General features: G+C 42.1%; 1 protein-coding gene and 1 long non-coding RNA gene across 2 annotated transcripts; both read right to left on the bottom strand.

Moving 5' to 3' along the window:
- Positions 1-4,252, bottom strand: LOC311052782. Its single transcript, XR_014601548.1, has 4 exons — positions 4,011-4,252; positions 3,311-3,373; positions 2,930-3,027; positions 1-110 (listed from the first exon to the last, which is right to left on the bottom strand). It is a non-coding gene; the product is annotated as an uncharacterized lncRNA (long non-coding RNA).
- Positions 4,253-4,286: 34 nt separating this feature from the next.
- Positions 4,287-14,628, bottom strand: LOC311051569 (uncharacterized protein; the record flags this gene model as incomplete). The annotated part of the gene is made up of 4 exons (XM_084066148.1): positions 14,462-14,628; positions 12,336-12,533; positions 4,408-5,252; positions 4,287-4,322 (listed from the first exon to the last, which is right to left on the bottom strand). The coding sequence occupies exons 1-4, from the start codon at positions 14,547-14,549 to the stop codon at positions 4,287-4,289; spliced, it is 1,167 nt and encodes a 388-aa protein (XP_083922274.1). The 5' UTR covers positions 14,550-14,628.

Here is a 14,628-nt window from a genome sequence, read left to right as displayed (position 1 = left end):
AACATGAACAAACAGTCAAGGTATTTGACAAATGCGGACCACAGTATATAATTTAAAGAGACCCTGTCATTGTAGTGATACATGACTGGAGGCACTGTCTTCATGTGGATCTGAATGTGAGAGAGAGAGAGAGAGAGAGAGAGAGAGAGAGAGAGAGAGAGAGAGAGGATAAATACCGATATCAGGATTTTGGTGTTAATCACTGACAGAGAGGTCCCCTGTTACAAATGTTGCACATATATGTATATTTAGTGTATATATATATATAATATATACATATAGTAATTTGCACAGCGTATTTTGCACAGTCATTATTTCATTGTTGAATACATTTGATTTGAAATTGTTTCCACTTTTTTCAAGTCGATGGCCACTCGACTTGAGTGGCCAAAGAGTTCCACCTGGGGAGACAAAGTGTTTGACAATCATGATGGGCAGGTGCAATGTAGGTAATAGGTGCAATAGAGACTAGGTGCAATGTGGTGGAGAAGTGCAATATAAGTTTATTGTTCAGGTTGGATTGAATGCCTAACAATTGCCTGTGTGTTTCAGCATGATATCAGGATAGCTGGGGGGGGCTATGATGTGCTGGTGTGAGTGGTAAATGATGTTGTAGTGTGAAGGAATTATTATTTAACTTATGTAGTTCATGAGAATACCTGTGTGTTTTAAGGCTATTTATGTAAACCTATTTATTGTATGTTTAGTTACGTATTTATTATGTTTTAGAACACCCCTGTCAATGGCAGTCTAATGGTAGTCCAGGCTCATTAGCTCCAGCAAACCCTATACACTTCTATAATATAGTTCAATATAATCTCTTTCCTAAAAATGTCCAATCTGCAAGCTCGCAATAGAGCTTGGAGAGCTGCTATGTTCACCCAATTTTCACATACTATGACATGACCAAAATAGGGAAGTTAGGGTTCATATATACTTTCAAATTGTTCTCATATATTTTTTGTAAAATGCACACTACTAATCTGCTATCAAGAATTAATACATACATACATTTTAAGGCGCAATCCTAGTGGGGAATATGTGGGGGGAAAAAATAATCAGACTGACCTACTGACAGCCACCAGAGAGCCATGTGTCACAATGATCTTGTTTTGTTTCACTCTCAATGTATTAAGAACACTTTTATTTATGACTTACATAGGACCATTGCACACAAAGCCTAACAAAGGAGCCTTACATCGTGCAGTTGCTCCTGTAAAAAAAAATGTTTTGTACAAATCTTTAAGCTATTTCAATTATTGTATCATTGATTTGTTTTAGTGTTGCTGCAATGTCAAGGAGCGAAAACCAAATAATTCCACTCTCTTACACGTGTAAGAGAGTGGAATGTATTGACAAAGGTCACAAAGGTCACATGCTTGATTTAGTCCTGTCCTTTGATGTGAATATCTCTAATTTAGAAACCACTCATTTATGTCTGTCCGATCACAAAAGTGTTGTTTTTAGTTTGATGTCTGCTCCTCCTTCCAGGAAAATACCCATTCCCACCCGTTCTTGCATCCTTAACCCCTTAACTGCCAGTAAATGTATCACTGTCGAAATGGAAATCCTCCAAATTACATGTTTTTTTTATGAACTTCTTAAAGATCTCATGAGAAATTACAACATTGCAGTTAGAGATTGTTTTGTCTTCAAAAAAAATGAAAAGGCCAAAATGTGTATATTCTTAGGTGAATTATTCTGGTGTTCTTGTATTGTAATAATATTGACTGCCATCTATTGACTTTGGTAGTTTGGTACTGCACTAGAGATGTTACCATTACTTTCTGAGCTACGTGAATACAAGCAGTGTGTACAATTCCAGTTGCCTTTCTACGTCTAAACCTTGGAGTAGATTTATCTGTGAGTATCAGAGTGTCAACAGTGACATAAAGGACAAATGTGGATTATTTAGTGGATGATATTTGTTGATATTGAGTTAACTTGACTTAAAATAATTCTTGTTGTTTTCCATGTTGCCTCATCCCCAAGTTAAGCTTCTATACAGTAGTTCAATATTATACAGGCTTATATTCTGCCCAGATTGAAAGCAACCTTGGCCCACTTGCTGCAAACCTCAAACCCACGGTTAGAAACCTGGGTGTCACCTTCGACCCAGACCTCAACTTTCAGCATCACATCAAGGTCGTTCAATCCTCCTTTTATCACCTCAGAAATATATCAAAAATTAAATTATTCCTCACCATCGCCGATCTGACAAAAGTTGTTCATGCCTTCATCTTCTCACGCTTAGACTACTGTAACTCTCTGTACACCTACCTCTCAAAACAATCCATCCAAAGTTTTCAGGTGGTTCAGAATGCTGAACCAACTGGTAAAAGAAAAATTGACCATATCACACGCATCTTAGCATCCATCCATTGGCTGCCAGTTGAATTTAGAATCAGATATAAATGCTACTCACTACATATAAGGCCAGGCTAGGTCTTGCTCCAGCCTATATCTCAGACCTACTCCCCCCCTATGTGCCTGCACGTAGTCTGAGATCCCCAAATCCCTGGCCATTTCAGAAGGTCAGTTAAATTCAAAAGGTTTCATGGCCTTCGCCTTCAGGACCCCTACTCTTTGGAATGCCCTGCCCCTGGAGATCAGGCTCAATGAGTCTGTCCCTCGGTTTAAATCCCTCCTTAAAACCCACTTTTATAGATTAGCTTTTAATGCCCACTCCTAGTCTATCTTCGCTGGTCTTGCATCTGTATGAAAGTGGTTTGTACATGTGCATTCCTGCATTGTTTTCTGCATTGTTTTCTTTGCTTTCTTTGCAACCCAAATTTGAATCTTGAGATGTTGAATATCTTGAAACTAACTTTTTGTCTGAGTGACATAGAACTGTACAAAGACATTAGACTTCATAATCATGGTAGGTACCACACCTATCAACCCATTTAGAAGTGATTTTTAGATGTACCTGAAGTCTTTGTCTTTACTTTTGGAGCCTTTGGGCCGGCCTGCCCCCCTTCGTCTTGGACTTGTTGTCACCCTTCACTCCCAGCAATGAATGAACCTCTGTACAGACAATGATACACAATCCAATGTAATTACCAAATATTAATCTTTAGCTTATGCACCACCACCATACAATTATCATCCATTAGTAATGGAGTTTGATGCTAAAAAAGAATTAAAGCAAAAGGGGCTGAAATAAATCAATGCTTGACATCTAAACTCTTTAAAGTAAGGCCTGATAATCTCTATTATTGTTCTACTCTTTAGTAGAGCAGATATCCTTATATTCTACAAGCATTAAGAAGAAGAAGAAGAAGAAGAAGACATATTTTGTCTCCCTTACTGGTAGTTCGGCTCTTCTTTTGAACAGGGTTTCCATCAGAGGACTGTCGCTTATTCTTGTCATCTGCTGGAACACACAGAAATATTTTTTTGAATGTCATTATTATAATATGTATATAATGTTGGATTAAAATGACTGATAATATTGTTGCTGTCGGGAAGAAACCTTGCTTCTCATATGTCAACTAATCATGCTTTTTTCCCTGGATAAATGAATGCCCTATTTTATACTTAATTGTATGACAGTGTTGCACAAAAGTAGTTAAAATTACCGATTTACAAGCTTTGATACTACTGGGAATGTACATGACATAATTTCACTATTTAAATGTACTAAAATGTTACGTTTTTCCCAAAAAAGGGACGCCAGGTTTAAAGTCTGTTTTTGAGTTTTGTAAACAGTAAACCATTGAAAAGTATTTAGAAGAGCTTGTGACTAAATAATAACTACCTGGATCCATTTGAACAAAGTTTATTTTTTCCATTTCCTGAAAGTAACAGTCTTGAACACACAAGGTTTCTGCCCGACAGCAACAATAAGTTGTTCAGTATTGATGTATAATGCGTCAGTCATGTGAAAAAAAGCATTTTAGTTCAACTAACAGATTTCTCTCCTGTATGAATCAACATGTTGCTTAGGAGGTGCCTTTTGACCATGTCAATACATTTACTACAAACTAAAAATGGCGTTGTTGTTTTACCTTTATGAGTCCTCAGGTGCATCTTCAGAATTTGATTTCGACTGAATTTTTGTTCACAAAGTGTACAAGGAAAGGGCTTTTCCCCTGTATGACACCTCATGTGTGTCTTCAGATGACACATTCGAGCAAAGCCTTTGGCACAAACTGTACAAGGAAATGGCTTTTCCCCTGTATGAGATATCATGTGTCTCTTCAGATGATCTGTTTGAGCAAAGCCTTTGGAACAAACTGTACAAGTAAAGGGTTTTTCCCCTGTGTGGGTCCTCATGTGTCGTTTTAAATCCGACATTTTACCAAAGCCTTTGGCACAATCTGTACAAGTAAAGGGCTTTTCCCCTGTATGAGATCTCATGTGTGTCTTCAGATCATTCATTTGAGTAAAGCCTTTGGCACAAACGGCACAAAGAAATGGCTTTTCCCCTGTGTGAGATCTCATGTGTCTCTTCAGATGACCCATTTGAGAAAAGCCTTTGGCACGAACTGTACAAGTAACAGGCTTTTCTCCCGTGTGGGTCGTCATGTGTGACTTCAGATAAGCAATTCGATTGAATTTTCTTTCACATACTGAACAAGAAAACGGCTTTTCCCCTGTATGAGTCCTCACGTGAGTCTTCAGGTCATACATTCGAGCAAAGCCTTTGGCACAAACTGTACAAGGAAATGGCTTTTCCCCTGTATGCAATCTCATGTGTTGTTTTAGATAACGCATTTTACCAAAGCCTTTACCACACTCGTCACAAATAAAGCTTTTCTTCCCTGTGTGAATCCTCATGGATGGAGTTTGTTTTGATGATTTTAGGTCCTGGGACAGCTTGCTGTTGTAAGAAGATCTTTGTCCTTTCACATTTCTTGTCTTGTGTGACTTCTGTGTATTTAAAGTTGACTGATCTTCCCTGGTCTTTTTCCACTCATCACTGTCTTCAGTGTCAGATTCAGAACAGTGTGAAGAGAGGAGCTGGCCATCACTAGTTGGTTGTGATGCTCCACAGTCCTCTACATCAGCTTGTGTTTTTATGTGTTCAGTTGAGGTGCTGGCTAGAGACTCTGTCTCTCTGTTTACATCATCATGGTGCACTGCTAGTAATGTCAACGTAGACCCAGCAGCCTCCTCTGGTCTTTGAAGTAGCTCCAGCTGTTCCTCTTTAATCTGCAGAGCCTCTGGTTCCTCCTGGATTAGACTAGGATTCCTCTCCTGCTGTTCAACGGAAACCTCCTCTTCAAACACAGGTTGGTGCAGGAAGTCTAGACAAACGATAAAATGACAATGTGACCAGTTGTGCATGCTTCAACACACAGATGCTGTGGGAGTACATAGCGTGTCTGGGACAATTCTAGGACAGTATACAGTATTTCACTTTACTTGTGACTGCTCCACCACTCATTAGACCTGTCAATGAGGAGAATGCAGTGCAATTTCAATAATTGTGTATTTATAGCTCCTGGACCATTAATTAATTACATGCACATCAAGGTGAATGCATACTTGGAAACTAGAGATGGTCCGATCGATCGGAAATGCCTCTTTCGGCTTTGATCGATCCGATCGCCATAGTATGGAGAAGTATTGTCTCTCGGTAAAACACTGTTGAATGGAGAAGTATTCTCCCTCTATAATGCACTGCATCTATCAGGCTGCAGCTCCTAAACTCCCCGCCCCCCTCTACACACACACACACGCACACACACGCAAACACACGCACACCACCGTAGACAGAGGGAGACGTGCAGGAGAAGTAGCACTGGTCTCAAAGTGAAGTGGTAAACTGTAAGGTAGAGTTTTGGTTCAAAGGTTATTTAACATCGCCACGGCACATCGGCAAGAATGTTGGACAACTTATTTCAATTTAAGCCATTTATTTCCGTTGCACACACATGAGTCATTGAGCAAGGAGGTGATGCGGCTTCACGTTATGTTTTTTTATTCAATGACGCATAACCGAGGCCTGCTGACTCCAGGACAGAGGAGTTGTTGCTGCTGCTGCTGACAAACAATAACTGGAGGGACAGGCACTCAAGCAGTATATATAGCAGGCCTCTAATTAGGAGTGAGTGAGGGACAGGTGTGATTAGGGATTGAGAGTGAGTGAGAGCAGGTGAGAGGGGTGGAGCCAAGCCATGGGAATAGGCCAGGGGGAGGGTTGCTGTTACTGACTAGGTGACTCTTTTCTACATAAACCTTTGTTGCTGTTGTCATCTCAAATTAACAAACCAAACTAAAATCCACAATTTTAGAGTGTTGCTCCAACTTCCTTGGATTAGATCAGAGTAGTATCTTGGTGGATGACTTTTCAACACAAATGCGCATATTATTGCCAGTCAACTTTGTAACACTAGCAGGTTAACGATGGCTCGTTGAGCCTGTATGCACATTTGGCCACATGGCATATACATTTTTATCATTATTTAAGTTTTTTTTTTTTTTTACATTTTACTTTTTACTTTTGTATGCCTTAGTTTCAACCAAAATATATGCTAATACTAAATAGTAATATAGTATTGATAATTGTAAATGGACATTGGTCACACGACCAGTTTGTTTTACAGTGCAGTCTGCTGCTGCCTGCTGCAGCCTGCTACACACTCCCCCTCTCAGTCTCAGACACACGTGCGATTTATTGATTGAGTTCCTCGTGGAACTACTTCGAACTAACAAGTGCAAATGAGCCCGACCGCCTCAGAGTTACTACAGGGGGGTCTCCAAATCCTTGTGTGATAGGACCTTTTTCTTTTATTTACATTAACCACATGAACCCTAATATTCCTATATTCTGAGGGGAACTTTAGAAGAGGTAGAGTGTAGAGGGAAAAAGAGCAGACCAAGTACAGAGCCTAAGGTCAACTTTACTACTGAGAGTTTTAAATGTCTGATAAATACACTGATGACAGTGCTGTCAAACAAGTCTATGAAGCTATCTATTAAATCTATGAAAAGGTTTCATCTGCAACACAAATGTTATACAATATGTAGTGGGGGTCCCTGCTTCATCTCTCCCTAAGGGGTTCTTGACCTGAAAAACCTTGGAGACCCGTGCTGTAGACTAGAGAGTACTCAGAGTAGACCCTCTCCCTCATGCTAAACTTAAATGACAACTTAAAGGCCAACTTTATTTTCCATCCTGAATGACATGTCTAATATTATCATTGCATTTTGGCTGATGTACAATAAATTCAAGCCAATGTTCAGAGGCATTGTCAGAATTTGTCTTAATTTCTTTAATTCATATTTCTTTTGTTGGTAATAATTCAAATGTCAGCCAGTGTTTTGAGACATATTTTCTTTTATTGCTACAAAATAATTGATAAAAAGAAATTCTGCATGCATAAATAATAACGAAAAAAGAATTAGAAAAATAATTGAAAAAATAATTAAAACAATAATTCAAATAAAATAAAAATAGAAATGCCCTCCCACATGGTCGGATTGGTGATTGATCGGTAGCGGTGATCGGACTTAAGGTGATCGGGGGCAAACCCCGCCCCCGCCGCTCAACTACCTGGTGACGCAAGCAAACGCCGCCCCCACCTATATATATATATATATATATCCCCCTATATCCCCTACAACCCCTACCTCAGCCTCCGATACAATTGCCATATCAACGTAGAAGTCCGCACCTCCCCAACTCCTGCCAATTATCTCTACAAATATGTGACCAAGGGGCCAGGCCGTGCAATGGTATCTGCTGAAGTTGATGGTATCCAACCGCCCCCGTGATGAGATTCGAGACTATGAGGACATGCGTTCTGTTGGATCGAGTGAGGCCTGCTGGAAACTCTTTTCCTTCAACATATCATAGAACCACCCTCCTGTCCAAGCCCTCCGCTTGCATCTGAAAGACCAGCAGGAAGTTTATTTTGCCCAGGGTACTGAGGAGACTGTGGTGCAGCAGGGCAGGGCCACAGAGTTGACTGCTTTCTTCCACAACAATGCCAGAGATAAAGCCAGCACAGGTCCAGATTTCAACCCTACAACCATGCCGCGCTATGTTGACATGCCTCAAAAATACACCTACCAACAAAACACCAAAGCTTGGAAGCTCAGAAAAAAATAAGGCAGTCACGTGTCCACACCGTCAACCCCGTGGCTGGAGACGTTCTTCCTGAGACTGCTACTCCACCATGACCACTGCAGAGACACGTTTTGACGACCTCTACTCCATCAATGGCACGGCCCTCGAAACCTACAAGGACATGTGCAGGGAGCTTAGCCTATTGAATGGTGACAACAAGTGGTCCACTGTCCTTACTGAGGCTGCTATCACACAGCTCTGCCCCCAGATGTGTCTCTTATTCGTAATCATCCTCATCTTCTGCCAACCAGCTGACCCCAAAACACTGTTTAAAGACAACTGGTCTCAGTGGACCGATGATTTCAAGCGCACAGCACAGCGTAGGAATCTGTCCTTCACTGAGGACCAGCCGAAAACCATGGTGAGACTGGATCTGCAAGCCTCACTCCAGTCACATCACCAGGACCTCCACGACGTTTTCCTGGATCCAATGACTGATGCAGAAAAGGCCACTGTCCATGGCCTGGTCAACATCGAAGAGGCCCTCATCCGTGAGGAAATGAACTACGATGTGCACGAGCTGGCAGCCAATGTGGAGGCAACAATTCCAAAGTTTACTACATCACAACAGCAGATTTATGACACAGTCATGGCAGCAGTCAGACAACAGTGGAGCCTACAAATGTTCATATCAGCACGTGAAGGATGCGGTAAGACCTTCCTGCTCAATGCCCTCCTGGATGCAGTGCGCAGTCTGGAACCAGGTGGCTGTATTGCCCTTGCCATGGCAACCACTGGCATTGCAGCCCAACTCCTTCACCTGGACAGAACACTCCATTCGCGACTCAAAGCTCCTCTCCACCCAACAGAGGACACAACCTTGAACATCACAGCACAGAGCAGCCTGGCCAAACTACTGCGCCGCTCACGCCTCCTGCTGATTGATGAAGCCACCATGATGCACCGCTACCTGCTAGAGGCACTTGACCGCACACTGAAAGACCTCATGAAGAAGCCAAACACTCCATTTGGTGGAAAAAATCTTATCTTGGCCGGTGACTTCCGTCAGTGTCTCCCAGTGGTTCGAGGGGCTAATGAGGCCCAGATTATAAAGACCTGGCTCAATAAGTCCAAACTGTGGGAAAAATTCACCGTTTTCAGCCTCACAGACAACATGCGCGTCAAGGCCAGTGGAAACCCACATCTGGAGGACTTTGACACGTGGACCCTCAGCCTTGGCGATGGCACAGCCAATGATGACAACAACTTGGTGTCCATCCCAGAGAGCATGCGTTTCCACATTCAACCCAACACAGACCTGGACAACATAGCAGAGGCGACCTCCATGAAAGAGTTCTGCAACACAATGTTTCCAGACTTGCCCACCAACTACACAAGCACTGGCTGGCTGGAAGGCAGATCACTGCTTGCCCCTACCAACAAGGAGGTGGACACCATCAATGACATCATGGAGACCTGGGTGCCAGGTATGGCTACCAAGCTGACCAGTGCTGACACCCTGGTGGACTACCAAGATTTAATGCGCTTCACCATCGAATATCTGAACACCCTCAAGCCTGGGATGCCCTTGATGCTACTCCGCAACATCAGCCCCAAAGACGGACTGTGCAATGGGAGCAAACTCTTCTTCCAGAGGGCCCTCAACAACAAGCTCCTGCTGTGCAAAATAGCAGCCACACTAAAGGAGGTCTTTTTTTTTCTTAAAATATTTATCCCACAATTTTGTAACCCCATTTTTTACACCCAGTGCCAATTGTCTATGTAATCCTGGGCACTACCTTTCCTCTGCCAACCTAGGGAGGCCAGGGCCGAGCTCATGCCTCCTTCAATGCATGAGAGCCAACTGACCTTCTTGTCACCTGACAGAGGAGAGTTTCCCTGGTTGGACGTAGCGCGTGGAAGGAACACGTTTTTCCAACCAGTTCCCTTCCCCTCCATCCGGCACCCCGGCTGGCCAGGGGGAGGCAGTATAGCGACCAGGATTACTGCATGTTTTTGTGAGGGTACCTACCCTAGGGAACACGGGGAGAACATGCAAACTCTACACAGAGAAGCCCTTTCACCAGCCCCCAGCTGGGCTAGATGACAGTTTCCGGTCCGCACTGCTTTTGCCACCACCATCAACAAGTCCCAAGGGGAGACCCTCAGAAGAGTGGGAGTCTGGCTACAGTCCCCTGTCTTCCTACAGCTTTATGTTGCCAGTTCAAGGACGGGTGACCCAGCAGCCCTCACGTTTGCCATACAGCACCAGCAAGAGCACACTGAAAATGTGGTTTTCAAAAAAGTGCCACATTGAGGCAAGACTGTTGCTTAGTTACATTAACATTTCTCTTTAACCTACATGTGTCATCATCGTCATGATAAAGACTTTACAGCTATATCACCGCCTTTTGTTTCACATCATCCCTAATGCACATGTGACATTGTGTGGTTCAATCCTGCCTTCTCCGTTTCTCCCATTCTGAGGCTGCCATGACAATCTCTACAACCTCACACCAATGCAACATCCTTTCATCATGGACGCGTGCTTCTTCCCCATTCAGGTACGGCTGTTGCATTGTTACATGTGTCATTTCACAATAATCTACATAACTGATGCTGATGATGATAGTGACGCTGTTAATTACCACTTCACAGCAATATCACTACCTTCAGTTACCCCTGATCCCTGGGGGACATGTCACATTGCTTCTTCCCTGCCTTCTCCTTTTCTCCCATTATGCAGAACCTGCCATGACAATCTGTACACACTCGCAGTCAAACTTCCTTTCGTCATGGAGACGTGCTTCTCCCCATTCAGGTAAGGCTGTTGCATTGTTACATCGGACATTTCACAGTAATCAACATGACTGATGATAATAATGATAATGACACTGCTGATTACCACTTCACAGCAATATCACTGGCTTGCCTGCTCACCAGCACCTGTTCCAGAGACCATCTCACACCAGTCCTACACAACCTGCACCGGCCCCCGGTCAAACAAAGAATCCACTTCAAAACACTACTATTAATAGTGTTCCCCCCCAAATGAACTTCTGGATCCGCTGACCAATTGGTGGTTCACAAAGTTGTTGAGATAAAGGGATAAACTACTTAGCTCCCATACGGATCCAACAACTTCCTGACCATTTGGTGGTTCCAAAGTTGTTGAGATAAAGGGATAAACTACTTAGCTCCCACACGGATCCAACAACTTCTGCCACCACATACTGTAGGTCACAATCCGGCTTCTGCTCATCACACAGCACCAAAACCGCTCTCATAAAAGTCACCACTGACATTCACCCATTCTGCAGAGTCTGTCATGACAAACTGTGCAACCTGCCCGCCTTGCAACTGTCTTTCCTGGACAACTGCTTCTTCCCCATTGAGGCAAGGTTCTTGCATTGTTACATGTGTCATTTCTCATAAATCTACATAACTGATAGTGATATATCTACAATATCTATAAATGCTGGACAGAGCGACACACTCAGACTGAACAGATTGATTAGGCAGGCTGGCAAGGTGAAAGGGACGATAGGGATGTGATAGGGATGTGGTGGCAATGGCAGAGAAGAGGACTTTGGCTAAGACAGTATCCATACTGGATAATGCCAGCCACCCACTGCACACAGCACTTTACCCACAGTAGAGCACATTCAGTGATCACTGAAGTGCAGAGGAGTAGAGGAAGTGGGAGGGGGTTGGCCAGCTAATTTATTTACATTGTAGTTATAGTGTTTTTTAACTGTGTTGTGTTTTTTTACTTAGGATTTTTTATTTCTTATAACGTATAGTGTTTCACTGTATTCTATTTCTACTGATGTAATGTTTTTTATATATTCATCATCTTTTTTTACTGACAACTTTCTATGAATGTATGGCAACTGGAGATGTTGAACAGAACAAATTTCCTTCCAAGTTATTAAAGTATGTATCTACTAACAACATGTAACAACAAGGCGGGTTGTGAGCTTATAAAGTGGATATTTTCAGTTGAGAGATTTGATGTGGAGAAAAAAACAGAGGGGACCAAGTATAGACCTGTGGGGGACCCCGGTCAATGAAGTATATACAATTATAATTTAGGCATTTAGCAGACACTCCTGTTACAATGAAGGTTTAAGTGGTTAAAACAACGCTGTATTTTGTATGTGCAAAAAAACACCTTAAAACTTAAATTTGGCCTTGTCGCTGAACCCATAACCATCTGACCTAGCAGCATCTATGTGCTGTTAGTGAGGCTTTTAGACGTAGTGTCAGCACCGATAAAGTGATGTATATTTTGTTTTATTTGTCTGTTTTTTACCTGAGAGAGTGTCACACCTCGTCTTCCAGTGTAGTAATGTCAATGTTGATACATCAGCCTCCTCTTCCTGTTCCTCTATAATCTGCGGAGGTGGTGGTTCCTCCTGGACCAGACTGGGGCTCCTCTCCTCATGTTGTGGAGGTTGTGGTTCCTCCTGGACCAGACTGGGGCTCCTCTCCTCATATTCAGGCCAAACCTCTTTACACACAGCCAAGAGGAGGAGAGAAGAGGTAGCATCAAATTCAGTAGAACAACTCAAAAGTGTTTTTCTCATTGGATGAGATTTAATCTAGATTTATTCGTAACTATTTGATTGGTCACAATTTGATTGGTCACAATTTGATTGGTCACAATCATCAGTATTGAAAATACTGAAATGACCTACATATTCAAACAGTGGTAACCAGGAATTCTCATACATAGAATCTAATCTGGCAGCCTGCCCAAATAGATTAAACTGACAACAATTTGTTTTGGGAGAGTTGGCAATTTTGCATTTGTTAGATCCAGAGGGACTTACAAGTGGAAGATCAGAGTAACTGAACACTAACCCTCGACAAAGTTCATGTAGAGTCAGTAGAGAAACACAAAGAAAAAATGTACAACAAAGAAACTATGATAACAGGTAAACATCAACCTAGCATCTATCTAAAAAAAGTATCTTTCAGAAAAAAAAAACGAATGTAAGAATTCCAAACTGGCTTCAGAACATCCCACTCCACTGACACATGCCTTCTCTATTTGAACGACCACATCAAACAAGAGGTGGACCTGGGCAAATACTGGGGCATGGTCATGCTGGACCGCCAAAAGGCTTTTGACACAGTTTGTTTTGTGAGCTTTTGATCACTCTACTTTGATTTATAAAATAAAAGCAATTGGTTTTGATAGCACATCAGTGAGCTGGATGCAATCCTATCTGGAGGGGAGAGAACAGGTGATGGAGGTGAACGGATTTGATAAATAGGATTTCATCTTTTATTTTTTATCATTTGTATGTTTGGAGTGTTATTAAAGAATTGTCTCGTCATTAAAGATACAGTTCATGTAGTTCATTATCTTATTTGAGTTTTCCATAGCAGCAACCTTGCATGTGTCGCATTATCTTAAACTGAAACTGTGTTTATCAACTTACTAAAAGATGAAATCATATTATTGTAACCCTGTGCTGGCCAGGTGCCTGGTACAGAAAGATACGGTCGAGGAGAGGCTTTTTTCTCTATAATGATGTACCAAGCTCTCTCTCCCTCCCTTGATGGGAGTGACTTACTTACTGACTGTATGTAAACTTGCTTTACTCTGTAGGTCTCAGAATGCATTCTCTGAATAAACCAATTTATTGAACTCCGTATTCTCTTCTCATATTTGGTTCCGCTTTGGTTTTTGTTTTTTGTTTTAATGATGTAGTAGTAGTGAATGTCTGTCTGTCATTTAATGTCACTATGAATTGAGTACAAGGACCTAGGCTGCACTAGCGCTCCTGTTTTCGTGTATAGAGGGGCGGGTGTATAGAGGCGCGGAGAGATTGCGGCTGATCCCATTGGTTCACCGATCTGTCCGTCAATCCCCGCCCCGTTAACACAACATTACGAGCGACGCCCACTGCACTCTGGTTGGTTGGGTAAATGAAACACTTCCCATACCATACCGGGTACACCAACGCGCTCCTCCAGGCTTTTATTTTTTAGAAAAACTAAACAATAAAAGCCTGGAGATCGAGGCTACCCCAATGGAAACAAGCCATAGGTTTTCTTGGGTTTTAAATCCTATTAGCTGACCTTGTATTGAACTGTGCTTTCATGAGTTTTTTTCTGCAAACTTCTAATAAAGTATTCCATCAATCAATGTACAGTCCAACAGTTGTAAACATGTTAACTTAGCTATAAGTATCTTAGCTATGAGTATGTTTGATTGATTGATTGATGTACTTTATTTAGTAAGACATGAGAACAGTACATGACAGTACATAACAGTACATGGAAGTACAAATTCGCAATACAAGGTCTACTAAACTGGATAGCTCTGTTAAGCACTTAGCTTGTTTAAGATGAGATCCCCATGCACACAAATCATGATGAAAACAGTCCAACAGTGGTAAACATGTGGTATAAATGCAATTAACAAACCTTCTCTGTGTGCTCCGTGCAGCAGTTTGTTTTGTCTCTCCAGCAGAGTTTCTAGTGTCTCTATCTCTCTCTGGAAGAGGTTGCACATGAACTCTGCAGCCGCACTGAGGCGCTCCAACACAACCACTCTGACAAGCTTCACACAACAAACATCACCACGTTGTTTT

This window comes from Gymnoscopelus microlampas, assembly GCF_963454915.1.
Source record: "Gymnoscopelus microlampas genome assembly, chromosome: 9".
Taxonomy (NCBI): domain Eukaryota; kingdom Metazoa; phylum Chordata; class Actinopteri; order Myctophiformes; family Myctophidae; genus Gymnoscopelus; species Gymnoscopelus microlampas.
Note: the sequence above shows the minus strand (reverse complement) of the source record. Positions and strands in the feature narration are given on the sequence as shown.